This window comes from Phoxinus phoxinus (assembly GCF_949152265.1).
Source record: "Phoxinus phoxinus genome assembly, chromosome: 14".
Lineage (NCBI taxonomy): Eukaryota > Metazoa > Chordata > Actinopteri > Cypriniformes > Leuciscidae > Phoxinus > Phoxinus phoxinus.
The window spans coordinates 13,716,795-13,738,072 of NC_136889.1; the positions used below are offsets into that span (position 1 = coordinate 13,716,795).

The 21,278-nt window shown below is 37.7% G+C and overlaps 2 protein-coding genes across 3 annotated transcripts in view; one reads left to right on the forward strand and one right to left on the reverse strand.

The window, feature by feature from the left end:
* Nucleotides 1-228: 228 nt before the first annotated feature.
* On the reverse strand, nt 229-13,499 carry slc1a4 (solute carrier family 1 member 4). 2 transcript variants are annotated; one of them, XM_079634452.1, is made up of 8 exons: nt 12,873-13,499; nt 8,364-8,406; nt 6,388-6,453; nt 4,447-4,613; nt 3,893-4,126; nt 3,165-3,359; nt 2,692-2,826; nt 229-1,602 (listed from the first exon to the last, which is right to left on the reverse strand). In XM_079634452.1, exons 1-8 carry the CDS (start codon nt 12,875-12,877, stop codon nt 1,344-1,346), a joined length of 1,104 nt encoding a protein of 367 aa, XP_079490578.1. In that variant the 5' UTR covers nt 12,878-13,499; the 3' UTR covers nt 229-1,343. The 2 variants fall into 2 exon arrangements, with proteins under 2 accessions (XP_079490578.1, XP_079490577.1); XM_079634451.1 differs by lacking the exon at nt 12,873-13,499 and adding an exon at nt 10,186-10,843 and having other exon boundaries at nt 239-1,602.
* A 90-nt stretch (nt 13,500-13,589) lies between these two features.
* sertad2b (SERTA domain containing 2b) overlaps nt 13,590-21,278 on the forward strand; it is a 43,187-nt gene continuing 35,498 nt past the window's right edge. Inside the window, exon 1 of the mRNA XM_079634180.1 lies at nt 13,590-13,866. The gene's annotated coding sequence lies outside the window, so the exon portion shown is untranslated. The remainder of the gene's footprint in view (nt 13,867-21,278) is intronic.

Below are 21,278 nucleotides of genomic sequence, written 5' to 3' on the forward strand. Positions count from 1 at the left end.
GCTAAAATAACGCACTGTCACCCCATGCATGTTACATTTCTTGGCGCTGGTCAAAACCAACCAATCACAGTGGTTTGTGATTATTCGATTAGGATTTAAAATATATATTTTATAGAAATGGTTGTGTTTGGATTCAGTTTTATTATTAGCTATAAATACTTTCAATTAAATTGTAATTACAGTTACATTATTACTATCAACAAATAATTATCCGTCACACGCAGGAAAATGTGTATGCATGTAAATCAGAGACACAGGCGGTTTGGATTTAATTGTAAGCAGAGACACACACACACATCGGTAACAAGAAGATAAATGATAATGGAAAAAACATGGAGGTAAAATGCATATAAAACACACTAATAAAATTAATAGCTTTTAGAGTTCATCAAACATCTGAACATTTTCATTGCAACAGATTACGAAAAATATTTTTCAATACAGTACAAAAGGCTAAGCAATTAGAATAAATTAAAATCATTCATGTTTATCTAATTGTCGTTTTAAAATTGTTTGCTTTGTTTGCTAATGACCAAACTTAAAATTTGCCCATAAAATGTACCAAAAAAAAAGTCACGACACGTTCCCACTTACCACTAGATGTCACTATACCATGGGTGATGTTCTTGGGTCAAACAGAAAAATAAATATTTCATGTAGAGAACGGAGGTCTATCAGGAAATGTTTGACCCTACAGTGTTTCATCATCAGGTTGAATATCACATGATGTGACCCTGGGTTTTGTCTCTATCTCTGAGCTTGGCGTTTACAGATTTGAATGTACTGAAACCATAACGCACAAGCTCTAAAATCAGCTAGAATTCACAGGAGTAGGCTACTTCACAAGCACAAATGTAGTTTTGATATAGTCTCCAATAAATCACCAGACTATACCACAATGCAACAGGATTTGCCATTAAGGACACAAATATTTACAGCAAATACTTTCCAGTGTATCTTTGAAATAGTTAATATTTCACAAAGTCAGTCAAAATATAGAAAACAAACAGAGCAAGAGGTCAGTCTGTGAATGATTTCCATTACTACCCATCTCTGCTCACAGACTGTAAATATTCCCTTTTTGATTTAGCATATAATCTGGGACATGTTCTCAAACACAAAATCTGATTATAAAAAATAATTTTGGCACAGTTGGATAAGGTTATCATAACAAAAACCAGTCCAAACTATATGTAAAACAGCAAACTGACCATTAGTGTTCCTTTCACAGGAATGAGTAAACTTTACGTTTGACGTAAACTTCACACTCAACATGTAGTGGTTTTTAAAGAGTGAAAGAGAGAAAAGAGGTAAGAAAGGGATGGGAGACCACAGTCAACACTTTACAGTACAGACTCCAGACCGTCCTTTTCATTGAGTGTTTCATGCGAGGAGCTTTCTCCTTGGTTCTGGTGTGTGACGAGAGGGGAGGTCTCTTCTTCTGCCTTGACATTAGGCACTACCTCCACCTTCACCTCTTGTAGTTCCTGCTCCTCGTGATGCTGCTGCTGTTGTCTCTTCATCTCTCGCTCATTGATGTGGTGAAGTATTCCAGCGCCGAGGGCATCCCCCTCCACGTTCACAACTGTGGTGGTACGGTCGCTGATCACACGACACACACAGTTTGTTAACTCAAGGGCTAGAAAATCCTAATTCTATTCTATATTCTAATTCCTTATTCTATATGCCTTCATGTAGCTCAAACAGTAGAGCATGGCGAGGTCATAGGCATATGCCAAGGTCATAGGTACAAATATGGGTTCAAAATAATTGCATTGGATAAAATAAATGTTTTGTATTTCCATATTGAAAATTTTACATTGTGTCCTTATGTTTGAAACTGTATGTATTTATTGTATGCATACACATAATATTAGTTTCTTATTATAGAAGTATAACTTTTCTAATTCTTATAAGAAGCCTTAAAAGACTCTTAAGAACAAAAATAGACTGCAAAGCTATCAGGTTTCATGATGATATGTGTGGGGAGGGTGCATTTTATAAAGACCTTTAATATATATATATATATATACTTTGTAAATAGATGCACTACCGTTCAAATGTTTGGGATCCGTAAGATAAAAAAAAAAAAAAAATTTAAGAGGTCTCTTCTGCTTACTGAGGCTGCATTTATTAGATAAAAAATACAGTAAAAACTGAAATAATGTGAAATATTATTATAATTTAGAATAACTGTTTTGTATTTAAATCATTTTAAAATGTAATATATTATAATAATTATAATATGCTGATTTGCTGCTCAAGAAACATTAATTATCATGATTAATGTTGAAAACTTTTGTGGAAACCATTTTTTCAGGATTCTTTGATGAATAGTTAGTTCAAATGAACAGCATTTATTTGAAATAGAAATGTTTTACTGTCACTTTTATCAATGTAATGCTTCTTTTCAAAATAAATAAAAAAATATTACTGAAGCGTTATAATAAGAAAAAATACATTTCAATAGTTGACATAAATTAAACCAAAAATAATTAAATGCAATTAATCAAATTCCCTTTCCTGAATGTAAACTTGTCACTGATATGGCATCTCAAAATTACAACACTCAGCAAATACTGACATACGAGGTTAATTGTAATTAATCAGTGTATTAATTACAATATCGATATCATGTATTAATTTGAGACCAATGTATTTAAATGAGTAAAAGGGGAAAAGTTGTCTTACACAATCCAGTCCACAGCCAGCATGAGTGACAGGTCATGGGTGGGCAGACCAATGGCCTCCAGAATGATAGCGATGGTGATAATCCCACCCGCTGGAATACCGGCTGCTCCCACGCTGGAAGCGGTGGCTGTCACCCTGCACATGTGAATAAGCAAATGAGCAGTCATTTATCAGATACTTCATCCAAAGCGACCAATGGTACACTTACTACAGGGACAAATTCCCTGGAGAAAAGCGAAGTTCAGTGCCATAATGCTAAAAGCTATCAACATCCATCCTTCCATCAGAGCTTCAGTTCTGTATCGCCCACTACTGCATAACCCGCCACACTGGGACAGGCTCCAGAAAGGGAGTGTGTGCTGCTTGTAAATTTAGATCAAGCTTAGTATCTCTGCCTTGTAGATATAGGAATGTTCACAGTATATGAATACTCCTGCTGATTGAAGAAAGACCTCATAGGGATGTACACTCACAGGATTGTGAAGATCTGGCCAGCGTTGAGTTCAATGTTGTTGAGCTGGGCAATGAACACAGCAGCAACGCACTGGAAAATGGCTGCTCCGTCCATGTTGACAGTGGCTCCAATCGGTAAAATAAACCGACTGATTCGTTTGTCAACACCGTTGTTCTCCTCTACACATTTCATCATGGTGGGCAGGGTCGCTGAGCTGCACAGGCACAGAAAACAGACACAGGTTTGAGTATGTAATGATACTATTATAGTATCTATTGCTCATTAGCTTTTATTTTTTAGATTATTCGTTTTTATTTTATTTTAGGTTTTTAGTCATTTTGTTATATGCAACATTTCTAACATTTCTAAAGTTTTTAAGGTTTACGTTTTTCATGTAATATTTACATTTAAATTTTATTTCTACTTTATTTCAGTTAACAAAAACATTATGTATTAGTTTTAGTTAACAATAACAACACTGCTTTGGATTGGTCTAAGAACTGAGACTGCAAATGAGCCATCAAATTATGGAAAAGACTATTCCAGAATTGATTCCTTTGCCAACAAATCAAGGGTGGTTCCAGGAAGAAAGAAAACAAAGCTTTTTAGTCACATTCTGGTAAACGAATTAACCCAAACATTAAATGCAATTGCCTGTATAAGCAATTTTTTGCTTATAGAAAAAATTATGTAGGTTAGCTCAACTAAACCTGCTTTAAGGACTACAAATGAAATTGAACAAATTACCTGGAGCAGGTAGCAAAGGCTGTGGTGAAAGGTGTGATGAGGCCAGACAGGAAACTGAAGGGGTTTTCACGAGTGAACCCAAAGTAGATAAGAGGCAAGACAATGCCACCATGGATGACGTGGCCCAGGATAGAGGCAAAAATGTATTTCCCCAAACTAGTGACCAACAGAACCACATCTTCCATTTCCACAATCTTACTGCCAACCAAGAACATGATGCCAAATGGCACATACCTGAAGGATAAAAAAACAGAATGTATCAGACATCATGTGCATAGTGCAACTGAAGCTTTTAAAATGTATAAACGTTTCGCTTTCTTTAAGATTTCAGTGTTGAATATTAAAAGAATGGTTTAGCATTTTGTACTTACAAATATTGCACTTGCAAATACTGCAATATTTTATATGAATATAAGTGTATTTTTTCCCTCATGTCCTTATTATATATCATGGGGACAATTTATGATGTAATAAATTACATTATATTGTATTAGATTTAGGCTCTGCGCCTTAGACTGGATTAGATGTCAATTTGACCAAATACCTTTACTTACCACATGATCCACGACACCAATACCATAGTGGCTTCATTGAAGGCATTGAAAAAGCGAATGAGCTCCTCTCCTTCTGTCCCAAGCTTTCTCAAAGCAACTCCAAAAACCATAGCAAAGAGAACAAGGCCCAGAATATTCATTCCATCTGAATCTGTTCCATAGGGAACCTGAAACCCACAAAAACATGTTTGTCATTGTTATAAAGTGGCTTATATAAGTAGACATTCAAATATTAGGATATTGCCGCTCAGCCTTTTCAATGTTTTCTTGGCAGAATACAGTTGAGAATTGGTTAAAGGCGAAAAATGCAACAGCAAAAGAAATCTGATGATAACATCAGCAATAAAATGTGACATATTAATGTGTTCTGATAAGTGCTGAATTTCAGTATGAACTCATGTTCCCACTCGCTGATGCAATGTCATATTTCCCGTCACTGAACTTGATATGATTGTGCATGGACAAGTGACTTTCAAAAGCCAAAAACGTCATGAAGCTTGGCTCTCAGACAGACTTTTTCTCTGCGGTTATGGCTGTGGGGTCACAGGTGATGAAGATCTGACGGGACTGAGCTACTGTTCAACAGAATCCCTCTCTTGTTCTGGGATTAATCACACATCCAGGCATGGCTCATCACTTGGCACACAGCACTGGTTGTTCTGTAAGCCCTACTTAAGCAATTATGAACCTCAAGCGTTCTGAGGGATTGCCCACATATTTACCCATGCACCAGCAGATACGAGACATTTTAGCAGAGCCAGGATGTAATGAAGACCCAATGATTTATACAAAGGCTAATCACATACAGCACTAGATAGAGTAGTTCATTGGCATATGTGAATTATTATATTCTTTTTTGCACTGAATTTTAAGGAAATACTGATGGAATAGATATAAACATTAAAGTGTGTTAAATCGGTCAAATTAGGTACAATTCTCAATGAACAAATATACAACTCAGGAAGCAATAATTGTCATTTCACCGTTAACTATAGATCTGATATAGTCCGGCTATATGAGTAACCCACTTCTAGTCAAAATAACCTTGAATTTGTTTTTTTCCTAAATAACTTGCAATATGTATGATATTCCATCATGTAAGCAAAATAAACAGTGATTACAAGGTGTTTGGTTTAATTTCTTTACTCATTTTATTTCTTTGTTATCTAATTGAATAGTCTATTCTTGGGCTATGGTTTAGATATCTATTAAATTGTAACTGACAGCCCGAATTTTGCCTCGTTTTAGCCTAGACGTCTGGGCTGCGTTTGGACGGCTATTAGACGTCTTTTAGACGCAAAATTGCTTGCTGGGAAGTAGCGAGACATAAACTTTGTGAATGAAGGTCATTTTAATTCTGTGGAAATCTGCATGCATGTGGGTCTGGATGTAACTATTTATGTGAGGCTGACTGTACTACTATGAGGACAGAAAATGTTCATTAGAAAATTATTTGAAATGTGAATATCTCTTAGCACATCCTGAGTCCTTTTACAAGCACATTGCTGGGACTAGAATGCGGACACATGGGAGGCCCTCTGGGAAAGGCTTGCCATCTCCAGCTGCTTGAGTGCTCAGTAGGACAGGAGCAGCAAAACCGTCTGCGTACACCCTGGCCCTGTGCAAACAAACAGCAAGCTCTTTCAAGGCTGCCAAAGAGCCAAACACTACTGAGGGGTCTGAGACACACCAGCCAAGAAGCCCCAACTGGACTTGAGTTTTAAAAAAAAATTAAATTGACATTTCAGCAAGTGACATGTGTGGACAATTGTTGACAGTTAATGCTTAATATAGGAAAAGGAAGGACCTAATGCTATTAATAATTATATTAATGAATATTAATGTTGATTATTATTTAATAATTAAATTTATCATTATCGTAACATACAAATTTATATATTTTAAATAAAATTGTTATTAGAAAATAAAGAGATCATGTACCTTCTGGTAGATGAGGGTTCCATTTGTTCCATTTCCAACAAGAACCATCTTGTAGTCAGTGATATACTGTGACAAAAGTAAAAGACAGAGGAAGAAAACATTATGAGCTACTTGCAGTGCTTATCAAAGAGCTATTCTGGCCGATTTCAACCCGTTCCATGAACTGGGATGCATTTGATTATTTATCTGCACTGAGCGTGTTTCTGTGCATGTCTAGTGCCAAAATACTCACAAAAGCAGCATTTAAAGTTTAGCTGAAGAGGACTTTGAGACTGGTACACACAGAGACAATGAAAGTGATCCCCCCACAGCTCTCCTATTCAGAACCCCTGTTACTCAAAAAATCCAATTCTGTGAGCTGAGCCACTCAGTTTAGTTTCCGTCTACTTCCGATCGGAGAAGGTTAAAAACGTGAGACGTGGCAGTGGCACTGAACTGTGGAAATAATGCAGGGTCTCGGGACATGTTTTTGAAGGTTGAACTTCTTTTCGAAAATCAATTCCCCATTGACAAAATCAAGTCCCGCCCTACATTTTTTTCTCATTCGAGAAGACTTTTTAACCGGATAAATTCCACAATAGGGAAGAAAAAACAATCACTACTTCCATTTCATGCCAGCTTTAAGTAGCGAAAGTAGCCGCCTTGTTGAAAAGTTTAGAATAGCGGGGCGCTTTTCTCACAGAATGCGTTCTTGCCTTTAAAAAAAAATTGAGACATTGTGCTGCTAAGGAATAGGAAAGAACACGGGATCTCAAGATACATTTTTAAAAGTTGAACTTAGTTTAAGTTAAGTTTAACTTCATCGTAAAAAAAGATAGAGCTTGGTGCAGTGTTGATGGATGTCTGTCTACCCAGATAGCATACATATTCGGGCCTCATCTGGGCCAACTATGGCACAAATGGCTCAGTTCTGGAAGTGGCAAAGGTCATATTGGCAGTGGCCCACACACATCAAGCTGGGTTTAGTGTGAGTTGTGGCTTGCTGTGTGTGGCCCGGATGCTTTTACCAGCCACACTGCAGGTTGAGTCATCGCCGGTATGCCATGTGGGATGTGGGCCACAACTGGGCCAGATGTCATTTGCTATCTGGGTAGCTTATGTTTACATAGACAAACATATGTTTACATATATACATCAGTGTAGTGGAAAGCAGAAACTCGTCTGTTAAAGGTTCACAGGCAGCCATATCTTTAATGAGATGAATTTACACTGTGTTTGCATATTCTGATGTTGACTTACATTTGATGGCAAAATTGTATCTACAAACATATTTCAGTTAGAGATAATTAAGGCAAACTGGAAGAGATCTTCAAAAATTAGTTTGGACAAGTTCATATGTAACTGGCCATTAAAATAATTCCCAGGCATTTCTGTATTAATCCTGCTAATCCGTGTCTCATCTTCTTTAAAGCCTATCTGGACTCCATCCAGGTGAGTGTTGATGGAAATCCCACTGGATAAAGAAACATTCTCCTAAAGAAACATCCCATTATTTGCGCCTAATGACCCTGTTTCTCTTTCTAAAGCTACTCCGGCCTTTAGAAAAAACATATTTTTTTGCAAATAGATAACTGGGTACCCTGTTCAGTTTGTGTCAGTGAGGTTGTGCACATGCTCCAGTCTGGGGACAGAGATGTTATCTCCTACCCCGACCACCGAACCCCATGACCTTCCTTTGAGCAGAGTGTGCTCACTGTTAAGCAGCTGACCGTGTGGTACAACTCAGTGAACTAAGCCAGGTTGCCAGGCACCAAAGGAATGGAATCAGCTTTCTATGGTAACTGCCTGGTTACTTAGTGGTGAGAGAGGATGGGAGGTATTAATTGAGCAGGGACAAAAATGGTCACTCCATTTTGCGACTCTCTCAATTAGAGATGAAGGAGCTGTTAACATGGAGGAAGTGATCTACAAATATTCATCCTGGACATAACCGTGTGCGTGCGTGCGTGTGTGTGTGTAGAAAAAAAGTAACTCACTGAGCGGAAAGCTGCAGCCACCAGGTTGGATGGAAACAGGTTTCTGAAAAGGAAAAACAAGCAAGCAAGATAAACCAGTGATGCAGACATGTGTAAAAATGGGCTCTTATCATCACAGATGGACAACACTGGTGTTCCATTGCTAAATTCCCACCCGTTTGCATCATGATGGACCTGTAAAGGAAGTTTTGCATTGATCCATGCAGATCAATATCTTTATCTAAACAGATATTCAGTCACTCGGGCTACAGAATGGATTATTTTAAACTAAACTGAGTTTTAGTTCTTATTCATCATATGACATCTATTAATCTAGTAACCCTGTGAACTATGAGGCAAAGTGGAGAGTATTTTCTCCAGGTTCATGCAAGCCTATTATGCAGTCATTCTTCAAGTTCTGATTACATAATTGCATAGAAGATTAATACTTCAACAAGAGAGACTGTAAAGACTTTTTACTAACAGATTTCAGGTTTCACGATATGTGCACATTTGGTCCAAATAGGGTGAACAATAATGTTCATGTATGTATTGTTCATGTAATGTATATTTTGTGATCAAATTTGATGTAATTTATATTTGTAAAGTACTGATTATTGGAAAAAGCAGGACAATTATGTTAAGGTAATAGCAAATATGTTTGCCGGAATTTCCTTTTATGAAAATTTTCACAATTATGGTCCTGCTGGAAAAAAAAATAAAATAAATATAAATATATATATATATATATATATTTTTGCAATATTGTAGCTGATTTGTTACTGGTCCATGGTGATCTCTCAACTCTAACTAGCTTGATACAGATCTACCAGGTCGATTGCAACCCCACCAGCTAGTCCATCCATTTTGTCCATCATCTAGATCAACTTGGATGAATGAAGACCATGTCCTGCGGAAAAAATCATGTAAAACCAGCATCAGAAAAACCAGCATCATATGGTCTTATAGCACAGCAACAATTGGGCTGTTATGAAATATCTTAACTGTTGTGAGCCAGGTTAATATGACACAAATGGTCAAAATCAATCAGAACAGTTTCAGAAAGAGTCACACTATACCATGACATGTTAGAAAAAGAAATACGCCACTTAAAACAGACAACCAATTAAATACAATATATTTTTGTAATTATCCACAATCATTTAAAAACATTAATAAAAGTTTTGAGTCAGTGATTTGTCATTTTTAGAGGCTTTTAAAGGATCCGTTGAATTTGTTGATGGATTTTCATGTGTTCACAGAGAAACATATTGAAACATGATGATGTCCATTATGATGATTCCAGCCAAATTACATTTTCAGAATGACAATGATCCTTATTTGTGACAGTTATTAATTAATTAGTAACATTTGATTGTTTCCTAATTTGTAGAAGCTTATCAATCATTGTTTTCTCCTACTTTACAGGATGTCCCAATTGTGCTGAACTCCCACTATGCTTTCTGTCTAAAACGTTCTCTTTTTGCCAGGAATGTGAGAATTTTTCCAGTTGTTTTTCCAGCTCTTCTTTTCCTGTCTGGAGCAATAATTAAATGCACAACAGTCAGTGACTTAAATGGCTAAAAAGAAAGAAAGAAAGAAAGAAAGAAAGTATGCGATTATTGTCAATGTCACATGATCTGCACGCATTCGTGTGTGTGTGTGTGTGTGTGTGTGTGTGTGTGTGTGTGTGTGTCACATACATCGTTAATCACACCGGCAACCTGCAGGAGCGGATTAGTTGCTGCCATAGTGGTCTGCTTTCTTTCTCACTTTGAATTATATTTTATCACCAATTTTTACTATATATTAATATCAGTCATTTTAATAACCAAAATGATACCTTGCCAGGTCTAAAAACGAATCCGCTGTCTCTTTGTTGTTGCTCAAGCCTTCCAGCCCCAAGTTGTTGGAGTTCAGCGCTCCGGCTCCCACGCCGGGTTTGATGATGAAGGCGAGCGCGACCCCGATGGATGACGCGATCAGAGTGGTCACCAGAAAGTAAGACACGGCGATCCCTCCGAGCTTTCCCAGCGAGCGCGTGTCCAGACTCGCAGCGCCAGAAATCAAACTGCAAACCACTAAAGGAAGGATGATCATCTTGAGCATCCTCAGCAGCATCTCCCCGGGGAAGGCGAAATAAGTCATCTGCGCTCGGGTTAGGTTCATGTTCCGGACCATCATCCCGAGTCCTACGCCCACCAGAACCCCGGACACCGTCAGGATCACTAAGAGATTTCTTTTGAGGAAGCCCATCAACCTGTCTTTAAAGCTTTTCTTTTCTGATTTAATTGAGACCGCTGGCAACGGGCTTTTGTGCCCGACGTGCCCATTGATTTCGCTCGTCTTCTCCTCCATGATTTTCTCTACACGCTCAGTATTTCCACCCGTTTATAAGTGGTACCAGGCTCTTCTCATCAGTAGCGTGCGCGCGCTTGGAACGGAGCGGAGTGGAAAGCGCTTGTAAAAACCGGCCGGCACTTATAGACATGTGCTGATCCACCAATGGCGAGGGGTCTTTCAAAGATGAAGATTCAGGGCATGCGCACTCCTGGACCACGATGAAATGATGCAACAAGGCAAAGGGTTGCTGATATCTAAAAACCAATCAATTAATTATCATTATTAGCTTATTATTATTATTGGGTGATGTCATATATAGGCTATTGTGTGCTTTTTCCATTTTGTGTTCTAATAAATTGCAACAGGGCAACGGGTTCCTGAATCAGTGCAATGTATTAATATTAATATTATTGTTGTTGGTATTATTATTATTATTGGGTTATTTCATATACTTTTTCCATCACATTATCTATCTATCTATCTATCTATCTATCTATCTATCTATATATCTATCTATCTATCTATCTATCTATCTATCTATCTATCTATCTATCTATCTATCTATCTATCTATCTATCTATCTATCTATCTATCTATCTCTGTCTGTCTGTCTGTCTGTCTGTCTGTCTGTTGTCTGTCTGTCTGTCTATCATCTTTCCGGCGACAGGGACATCCAAAAAAACATTTCTGTTTATGTGTTAAGAACAATGATAGGAAAGTTATTGCCCAGTTTTTTATTGTCAGAATCTACACCTTTTTGTGTAAAGATTTTATACAATAAATAACTTCCCCCACGTTAAAGAGCCTAAGATGTAAATACTTTTTAGCTGTCTGTAGTTGCTTTCCCCTGAACCTCAACTATTCTGTTCCAAAAATAACATTTCACAGCTGCCAAACCAGGAGCACAGGAAGCTGAGTTTGCTCTCCAGTCTTTGCTATGATATACTGAACCCCACTGTGAGGAGGCTTGGACACAAGAAGACTGTGAAGATTTTAAGCCCCAATATGTCTTGTACACTAAAAAGAATCTTCAGATAGCTTGCATTAAAGCTATAATATTGTTAAAAGTATTGCAAAAGTAATATAATCATGCAACAACAAGAAAGGGGGTAAACAAACATCTGATTTTAAAATCAGACCACATCCTTCAGCTGCGTCATGCCGAAGAAAGACAAGCTCTGTCCATAAGAGTGGGACCCCCTCCTATAGTTAACAAAAATGTATATCCATCCCAAAATATGGCTTCCATATGTAATTTAGCAATGTTAAAAATAAACATACTTTGGTAACACTTTACAATAAGGTTTCTTTAGTTATTATTAGTTAACTATTTAACATGACCAAACAATACTTTTACTAATATTTTATTAAAAATATATATATATTTGTTAACATAATGCACAGTGAACTAACATGAAGAAACAATGAACAACTGGATTTTAATTAAATAACATTAACAAAGATTGATAAATACAGTAACACTTTTACAGTAATTCTCATTGTTAGTTCATTTCATTACACCAAATAATGTTAACAAATAAGACCTTATTGTAAAGTGTTCCCTATTCTTAAATAGGTCTATTTTATGTTCACAGTAATCTGTACATTATATAAGATTATAGTCTACTTTAGGAAATATCTCCCAAAATATTAAATTGTGGTTCAAAGCTGCATTTTGGTTGTCAAAAAACTATATATATAAGTGAATAGACAGGCAACATATGCCTATGTTTGAGTGACGTAACTCCTCAAGACTGCAATAGTATTCTCAAACCACCAGGTGGCAATCTTTTGTTTAATAAAGTCCTTTCTCTGTTTGAGTGATTGTAAACCATCAGGCACTACTGATCATTGCTGCAGTGCTGCTTATTATTAGGCTATATGAAAAGAATCTTGTAATATTAGCCTATATGAAAAACATGTATTTTTGTTCTTCTTCACTTTTTTATTCTTATAAAAGTAATTCTAATCATTTTATGGTGATTTATGAAGTGACTTAACTCAATGAGAATTATAACATTACACTTACCTATACTTGATATTATCATAAAAATGTTTTTTAAGATGTCCACAATCTAATAGGGAGGTTATTGTTAACAGATATTGAGCATGTCAGGGCAGCAAGCTTACCCTGAAAACCTGAAATCATATGTCAGACTCCCAAGATTAATGACTGTTTGCACTTACTCCATCAGACCACGCTCCGTCAGCTGTGGCGCACACACACACACGCGCGCGCGCGTAGGCAGACTTTCTTGGCTCTTTGTCCCATTTAGTCAAACATTAGAAGAAAACCCTCCATATTTTCCTTTACCGGTGAATTTAGTGAAGAACAAGCATGTGAGAGAAAACACATCTTTCCCTGCTTTCCCCCCTTCATTTTAGTTAATGCCTATTTTCCGCAGTAGCCTTTTTGAACACTCCATTTCCTGTTATGCAGCAGAGATTGAACTTGTAACAAAAAAGATTGAGCCAAGCTGTCGGTGGGCATCTTGCCAGAGCATGCTGTCGCCTTTTCTCAATTCCGCCACTTGAAGAACTTAACTCTGGCCATCTAAAGTCCGCTAGAAATAACCATTGACGCTTCAAGTAGCCTATAGCTATTGCAGCCAGCGACGCATACGTAATATATTTTAAATAGACATTTTAAAGTCCAGATATGTTCCCCATGCATAATTTGTCAGTGTGACATGACTTTTAGACTAATTTGTGAGCTCACATTTTGCTCCGTCACTTTTTCATTGTGCTGTAAATTGTAAATACCATATTACTAGACGGCTCTTTAAATAACATGTCGAACAGCAGCCCTGTTCTGCGTTTTGATTGGTTGATTCTACCAGAGGGGGCGGGACATGCGAACTGGGATTCCGCCTCGACTCACAGAACAACCTATCATTTAAATCCAATGTCTTGCAATTGCGACCACGCGCAGTCACCGAAGGCAACCTGCCTACTACTACTTTTGGGGGCACTGTGAAGTCTGACTCTCGTATGTGCAACTGTCTACTTTTTTCCTCATGCTGATGAGGCACGGGACGCTTAAAAAGTGCCATGTGAATTCATGTCGACTAGCGATGCATGCAGAAAGCACTGATACAATGTAAACGCATTCGAGAATAAATCCGCTGAGCGCTCAGTAATTTACACTCATTTAACCGGATCGTACAAGTCCTTCAGAAGGGTGAGTTGACGTTCCTACTGAATTATCAACATAAAGTCGTGTGTTTTGACTGGTCAATTTTGATGTGGGTCGTTCCTGCAAGCGTGCTTGACTTGCGTACTGACCCCAGCAGCAGCAGTAACCTGTTTGCATTCAGTGTCAGGCTATAGCCTAAGTCTACAAACTTGGCATATATGTAAACACAACCTGCCAGCTGTAGAAGCCCGTTCTCTGGATGCAAAATAGTTAATGTTTTAAACGAGGAGAACCACACGATATTCTTATGATTACTGTGTCTTGATAGTTTTCTAGACTCACCCGAGTAAGCTATGCATTTGTGTTTTGTTTTGGTGTTATTATATAACTGTTTTCTGAAGCCGTTGAGACATGCTGCTGCATTGGTCGGTCATATAACGTTTTGTACAGTATTCCTGCTAGATTTAACTGAAGATTAAAGAGTTTTCTCTATTTTCTATTTGGTTACCAGTGGCTCTGGCTATCAGAGGTTTTTTTTCTCTAATAAATAAAGGGCTAAAAATAGAAATGAATAGTGCAAGCTGCTGATGCAGTCTGTTGCAACTTCCAAAGCTAAAATAATTTTTATGGAATGATTACAGCGATAATAATAGACAGTCAAGTAATAGTCAATTATGACCCTTTAAGTAAGACTTGAACACACAAAGAAGGTCAAATTCAATTCATGAAGCACAGCTCACACAGAAGTCACTTTTAAACCAAGCATTTTTCTGTTGGTCAATGTGGCAAATTCAAGGGAACATCTGTGAAAATCTGTGGTGGGAACATTTTTTATCACCCTTATGTGAAACACCAGATCGCACGAATTCAAAGGAAAATTTGGCTTGGTCAAAACACACCTCTATCACTTGCGGCTAGACAATTACTGAATGAATGTTCTTTTAAAGTTGTCATGAAACAAAAGTAAAGACAGATAATTTCTTATGATGGTCATGGGACATCAATTCACTGATTGTTGATTGTCACTTTGAGATGTGAGCGGCGTTTAAGCTGACTAAAATCTGTGGTTTCCAACCCTGGTTCTGGAGTACCCGAATAAGTTCACATTTTGGATGTCTCTCTAATCTGACACAATCATTTGGGGTACTTCTCAATTTGAAGGCTGCATAATATCTCGTCATCAAACTCCACCCTCACTAGGATGCAGACTTGTAATTGAGAAGTACCCTTCAGATTTTGAAGTAGCTCATCTACTTACGAGCTGATGAGTTGAATTAGGTTCGTTTGATTAGGAAGACATACAAAATGTGCAGAGTTTTGGGTACTCCAGGACCAGGGTTGGGAACCACTGGACTAAATAGGCTTGTTTAAGCCTGCAATTCAGACGAGAGTAGGCGGGTGTATTGAGGGGAGGAGTGAAATAAGTGCAGACAAGTCGGACACTTCTCTCTATGTTGTGCATCAGACACCAAAGAGATCAAGGCGGAAATCTCGTGATTCACGCTCATGCGCTGCAGTTGCTAATAAATTTGATGTAATTTAAGTTCTCTTTTTATATGAAAATAAGTGTGATGAACAAGACACCCGTAATACTTGTGGTTACACTTTATTTTAAGGTGTCAGTGTTACAGTGTATACATTTAGGTTTTGAGTAATAATAATTAACTACATGTACTTACTATAGGGTTAGTTTTAGGATTAGGGTTTGGTTTAGGGTTAATTGCATAATTTTGTATAATTTCGTAGTTATTACTACACTATGTAACATGTGTAACAAGTAAAATAAAGTGTTACCGCTCTTGTTATTTAATTCCATCTGAAAGATGTGTTTTCCATCCATTTTTACTTCAATACAGACATGTATTTTTTAAATATGAAACAATCACATATTCCATAGACTTGAGTGTTTGGGAATATTCACACTTTTTTTTATGCACATAAAAACATGATATCAGAGTTTTAAAATCAAACATTTTTGAATATGTAACAATACACCATGGTTGTTTAAATCAATGAGCATGAGCTGTGCCTTTAGCAACTCGTTTCCCATCAAGCTTTTGATCAGTGCAGTTTGTGGAGAGCAACTGTTCCGACTGCACAATCCGGCACTTCTTCCTGCCTTCCTTTCGCCAGAGTTTTTTCAGCAAGCATGACATCAGAGCATGTCGGACCACCTATCAAACCAGTATTCATCTAGCAGTGATCACCGCTGATTGGTTCTGCGCAGATTTTGCATATCTCAAACGAGCCCCGTGATTGGAGAAGTCCTGCATAGTTCACCGGAGAGAAGTCTGTAGTTTGATCAGGTTATGATATTTTGATTAAAGATTACAAGGTAAAAAAAAAAAATATATATATATATACTTGAATGATTATTTCACAATAAGATCAGTACAGTTATGGAAGACGTACTGGTTTGTGTGTCCTGCCGGTCTGGAATCAAGTGGTTAAGGCAAGAGTTTGGCAATTGCGGATTAGAGACACATCTAATTTAGTTGATAATCCAGATTAGGTTGTGTGCCTGCTTGTACAGTGCTTGTTGGGTCAGAGAGCTGAGAGTTCATACTCATCACCTCTTTAGTGGTCATTTTTGACAAATTGATATGCTTTCCAGCACCTGTTATGTTTTAAAAATGTATGTTGTCAAACCTTTAGTTTTTACGCAATATTTGATATTAAAGAGAGAGTTCACCTATTATGTAATTATTTACTCAGCCTCATGCGTTACAAATGCACATTACTTTTTCTGTACACAAAAAAGACATTTAGACATTTTCCTATACAATACCAGTGGATAGGGAATTGTTTTTAAATTTATAACGGATGCAAAAGCATCTTTCTCAATTGACTGCCACTCAGAAGTTAATTTGATTGTAGAATGTATTGTCAGTCACACTCATAAATAACCAAACTGTGTTTTCAGAGTGGGATTAAGCAAGCAAGAGAGGTTACAACTGTATTTAGCTGCAGTGTGTAGCAGCTTGCATGGATAAAGGCAGTATCCTGTGTAACAGAGCCTATTCGCGGAGATAACGTTCGCCAGTTAGGAGCAAGTAGAGCTTATAGTTTCATTAAGCACTCTTCTTGACTGTAATTCCACTGTCTGTTTTGTATTCCTTTAGCATGTGCTTAGGCCAAGCCTGAATAAGCTTCCCATGGAAGACTTAAATCCATAACATGGTCGAAGAACATTTTCTGCCAGTCTTTAATGTTTTAATGTGCTATAAATTATGAGTCCAGTGTTACTGAATTGCTCAAATGCATTTGCATTGAATTCTGTGTAAATGAACTGCCAGTGCCTGGGGCAGTGACCTGCTTTTCATTATAATGTGCAGGAAGCACATTCACTGTATTGAACTCTGAAGCATCAGGCACACTGACGACCTGGGGATTTTGAATGCTAAACCTCTAGAGAGATGTCAAAATTCCCCTTAAGAACTTTATAACCTGTGGCCTGCATTGCTGTGTTATATATGTTGTCAACATAGTTTGATCATCACCAGATTTGTTTGTTATCCTGCAGTTCCCTTTTACAATAGTAAAGGTTAGTCCAGGTGTTTTTCATGTGTATTTTGTGTTAATTTTCATGTACAGTGTTTCTGATTGGCTATAAAAACATTAGAACTTGACATTTTGTGATACTCCAAAAACACCCTTCATTGCACAAGTTTTTTTATAACTTCACAAGTTCTTTTGTGAAGAAGTAACTTCTTTTGAGATTTGCATTTTTGCTTTTCTGATACAGTAAACTTGCTCGGTAGCTCACTTGACAGAATTTCCAACCCAATCTCACAGCAATTTGTACGTATTTTACGTGGTGGCTATTGGCTAATTCGTACGAATTCATACGATTTTTCAAAAAGTGTCATCAGGAAGGATCACCCCTAATCCTAAACCCTAAACCTACCCATCACTGGGGTCTAGACAAATCGTACGAAGGAGGTCATGCGCAATTTGTACGAATTAGCCACCTAGTAAAATACTTACGAATTGCTGTTTACAATGAATTTTCACTTGCACTCTGGAATACTTGGGTGGAGTCCTGTGAAACAAGTCATGGTAAAAGAGCAAAAACACATGTAAAAGCAAGCTAACATTGCATGGCTACTATATTTTTATCTAGTATAGGTGATACATTATTTTCAAACATAAGCATTAACCCTTTTAGCGCCACATCACCGGATATATCCAACATCCAATATAATTAAACATGCACAGATTCACGTTAATCTGTTTCAGATAAAATTGAACGCTCATTTAGCATCACTTATTGGACATTTCATTTTGACACTTTTGCAAAACATGCAAACCCCCCCGCATATTTCAGTAATTATCTTTGATGAAGTCAAGAAAGATCCAGTCATTTAGACTTTTAGACATTTGAAAGAATATGCATATCCTGACACATACAAGTAGCACTTGAGAACTGCTTATACTTGGTGTTGGGTTATCTAAATACCATTATAATAAAGTGCTGATATTGAGTCCGTGTTCTCGAGTATTTACTCTCAAATGATCAGCAGTAGCAGCAGCAGTAGCAGCGAAGGCCCCAGCCGGTTGGGCTTGTAGAGATCGGGTGTCTCTGGAACAGCAGCAATGCCAGAGTTAGCCGGCTGTCTCTCTGACACACACACGCACACACATTAAGAGAGAGGCCGCTCTCCTACAGCCAGTTGTACTGCAGCATTAATATTTCATACACCCACCTTTAAAGAAGGAGGAAGGCTGAGAGAACGAGCCGGAGAGGGGCCTTGGAAAAGCTTAGCTCAGAGGGCATTCTCCATGGCTCAATAAGGCATGCTAAGCATCTGCACACACCATGACAGTGCATGAAAGCTTCACATGCTTTCCAATACTAAGTTCATTCTCCACTTTATATATGCTCTATATATGCCTTTGTGGATTTAATGTTGAACAGCTGTATGTCCATCCAGCCTGACATATTGAATGTTTCTGTGAATTGTCTGTGTCAAAATGGTTTTTGAAGGTAGTTTATGTACTGGATTGTTAGTTGATACTATTAATAATTGCAGTTAATTAATATTTAACATAATTTATAGTTATTATTGATCTAAGCATCTGGAACCTCATGAATTTGACACTTCTACCTTATTTATATCGGGCTATTTAAAATAATCTGACTATAGCCATGAGCATTCATCCTCTTGATTATCTAAACTACAAACTTAATCTATAACTATAACTGCCATTTTCATAAAAATAAAGAAGTCTTCCTCATTCCCCTGACTGATTAATTCATATGAATTTAGACACAGTTACCACAGATATTACTACTGTAATTGGCATAGTTCTTACTCTTTCGTCATTGTAGTTCAGAATGTTCAGTTGAAATGTTTGATTTCTTCCATAGTGTTTTTACAGTATAAAATTATCGGTAGAGTTCAAATTGTCTGTTACTCAGGTCTGTACATTGTACAGCGGTTCACACAAGTATTCTTAACAAGTAAGCTTTGCATTATCCAGTCATACACACTGTGGTTGAGTTAGGAAACGCATTTAGTGATTCCCACAAAAACACAGATTATTTTAGATATTAGATATAAAAAGTGCAGGAAAACCCCTGATAAAGAATCTAAGTCTCTCTCGCTGTCTGTTTCTCTGTCTGGCAATGCAGCCTTTCTTCGTCTAGCATGAGAAACATTTGTGCAGCATGCATAAGTTGTGCATTAGAAAAATGTCTTCTGCTCTTATGTAAAATAGTATGTTTTTTTTTATAAGATGTTTGAATGTTAGGGGTGGAATAATGACATATCCATGATCAATTCTGATTGAATACATTGTCTGTAAACTCTCTCTCTCTCCTAGCGTTTGTCCCGTCTTAATGCGGGGTCCGCTTTTCGGCAGGTTGCTCTCCATTTCTTCCGATCATCTTCGGGGGTGGCACTGTCATGTTTCATGTCTTCCTTTATCCGATTTATCCATCGCTTCTTTGGTCTTTCTCGGGGTCATTTTCCTTCAGGGTTGAGACGCAGGGCCTTCTTCGCTATTGACTCTTCCTCGCTCCTGATTACGTGGCCATACCATCGAAATCGCACTTCCCTCATCTTCTCCGTAATTGGTGCTACTCCCATAGTCTTTCTAACATCCTCATGCATTGTCTGTAAACACCTCTTCAATTTGGATAGGGATGAGTTAGTGTGTTAATGGTTTCATATGTTTTTGCATTTGTCAGTGGTTTAGAAAATAAATTCTTGGAATCAACATAAGGCCAGCAGCCATATCACCATTTAGCCCAAGACTGGTTGCCCATTGAAGCAGGGTTAAGCCTGGGCAGTACCTGGATGGGAAACCTCTTGGGAGAACTCGGCAACTGCTGGAAGAGGTGTTAGTGAGGCCAGCAGGGGGTGCTCACCTTGTGGTCTTGTGTGGGTTCTAATGCTCGGCCCCATATAGTGATGGGGGAGCTATACTGTAAAAAAGCACCCACCTTTGGATGAGATATTAAACCGAGGTCCTGACTCTATGTGGTCATTTAAAAAAAATATCCCAAGATGTCCTTCGAATAAGGGGTGTAACACCGGCATACTGGCCAAATTTGCCCATTGACCTCTGTCCATCATCATGGCCTCCTAATCATCCCCATATACTGCTAGGCTTCATCACTCTGTCTCCTTTCCACCAGTAAGCTGGCGTGTGGTGGGGGTTCTGGTGCAATATGGTTGCCGTTGTTTCATCCAGGTGGATGCTCCAACATTGGTTGTGGTTAAGGAGATTCCCCCTTCCATGTAAAGCACTTTGAGTGCAGAGGAAAGTACTATATAAATGTAACGAATTATAAGGTAATTTATAATGTCTCAGATAGTTGTTCTGTCAACATTTTTCTTTTAAATATAGCTGTAATCAGTAATATTTGATAATTGGATAATATTGTGGTGTAGTACGTTTTCAGGCATGTTTTTTTTTTGGCTCTGAGGTTTGCTTTGATGTGTGTGTGTGTGTGTGTGTGTGTGTGTGTGTGTGTGTGTGTGTGTGTGTGTGTGTGTGTGTGTGTGTGTGTGTGTGTGTGTGTGTGTGTGTGTGTGTGTTGCATTGCGTTGCAGAAGGCAGGGGAATTCTGATGACTAAGCACTGAAGCACACATCTGCTGGACATACAAGATCTCTGACCTGCAGTGAAAATGTCTTACAGGGACAGTTCACCCCGAAATGAACATTCTGTCATCATTTACTCACCCTCATGTCATCCTTTATTTGTTCATTTGAACACAAAAAGGAATAATTTGCTGGTTTTGCTATCTATACAATTACAATGAATTGCGGATGTTGCTTTAAAGGTTTAAAAGGATGAAAAAGCACCATAAATGTGTTATTAAAGTGGTCTATATGATTTGTGTGCCATATTCCCGATCTTCGAAGTAACAGTAGCTTTGGCTGAGAAAAACTGGATTTTAAGAGACACATTTTTGCGATTTGTGAACAAATTGACATACATTTATA

Bases quoted from the DNA above. Each gene is read 5' to 3' on its own strand.
- slc1a4 (XM_079634451.1), bottom strand. From the start codon at position 10,700: ATGGAGGAGAAGACGAGCGAAATCAATGGGCACGTCGGGCACAAAAGC. The intron at 8,407-10,185 runs GTATCATTTTGG...TTTCCTTTTCAG, and splicing joins TCGTTTTTAGACCTGGCAAG to AAACCTGTTTCCATCCAACC. The intron at 4,127-4,446 runs GTAAGTAAAGGT...TTTATCCTTCAG, and splicing joins TTGGTGTCGTGGATCATGTG to GTATGTGCCATTTGGCATCA.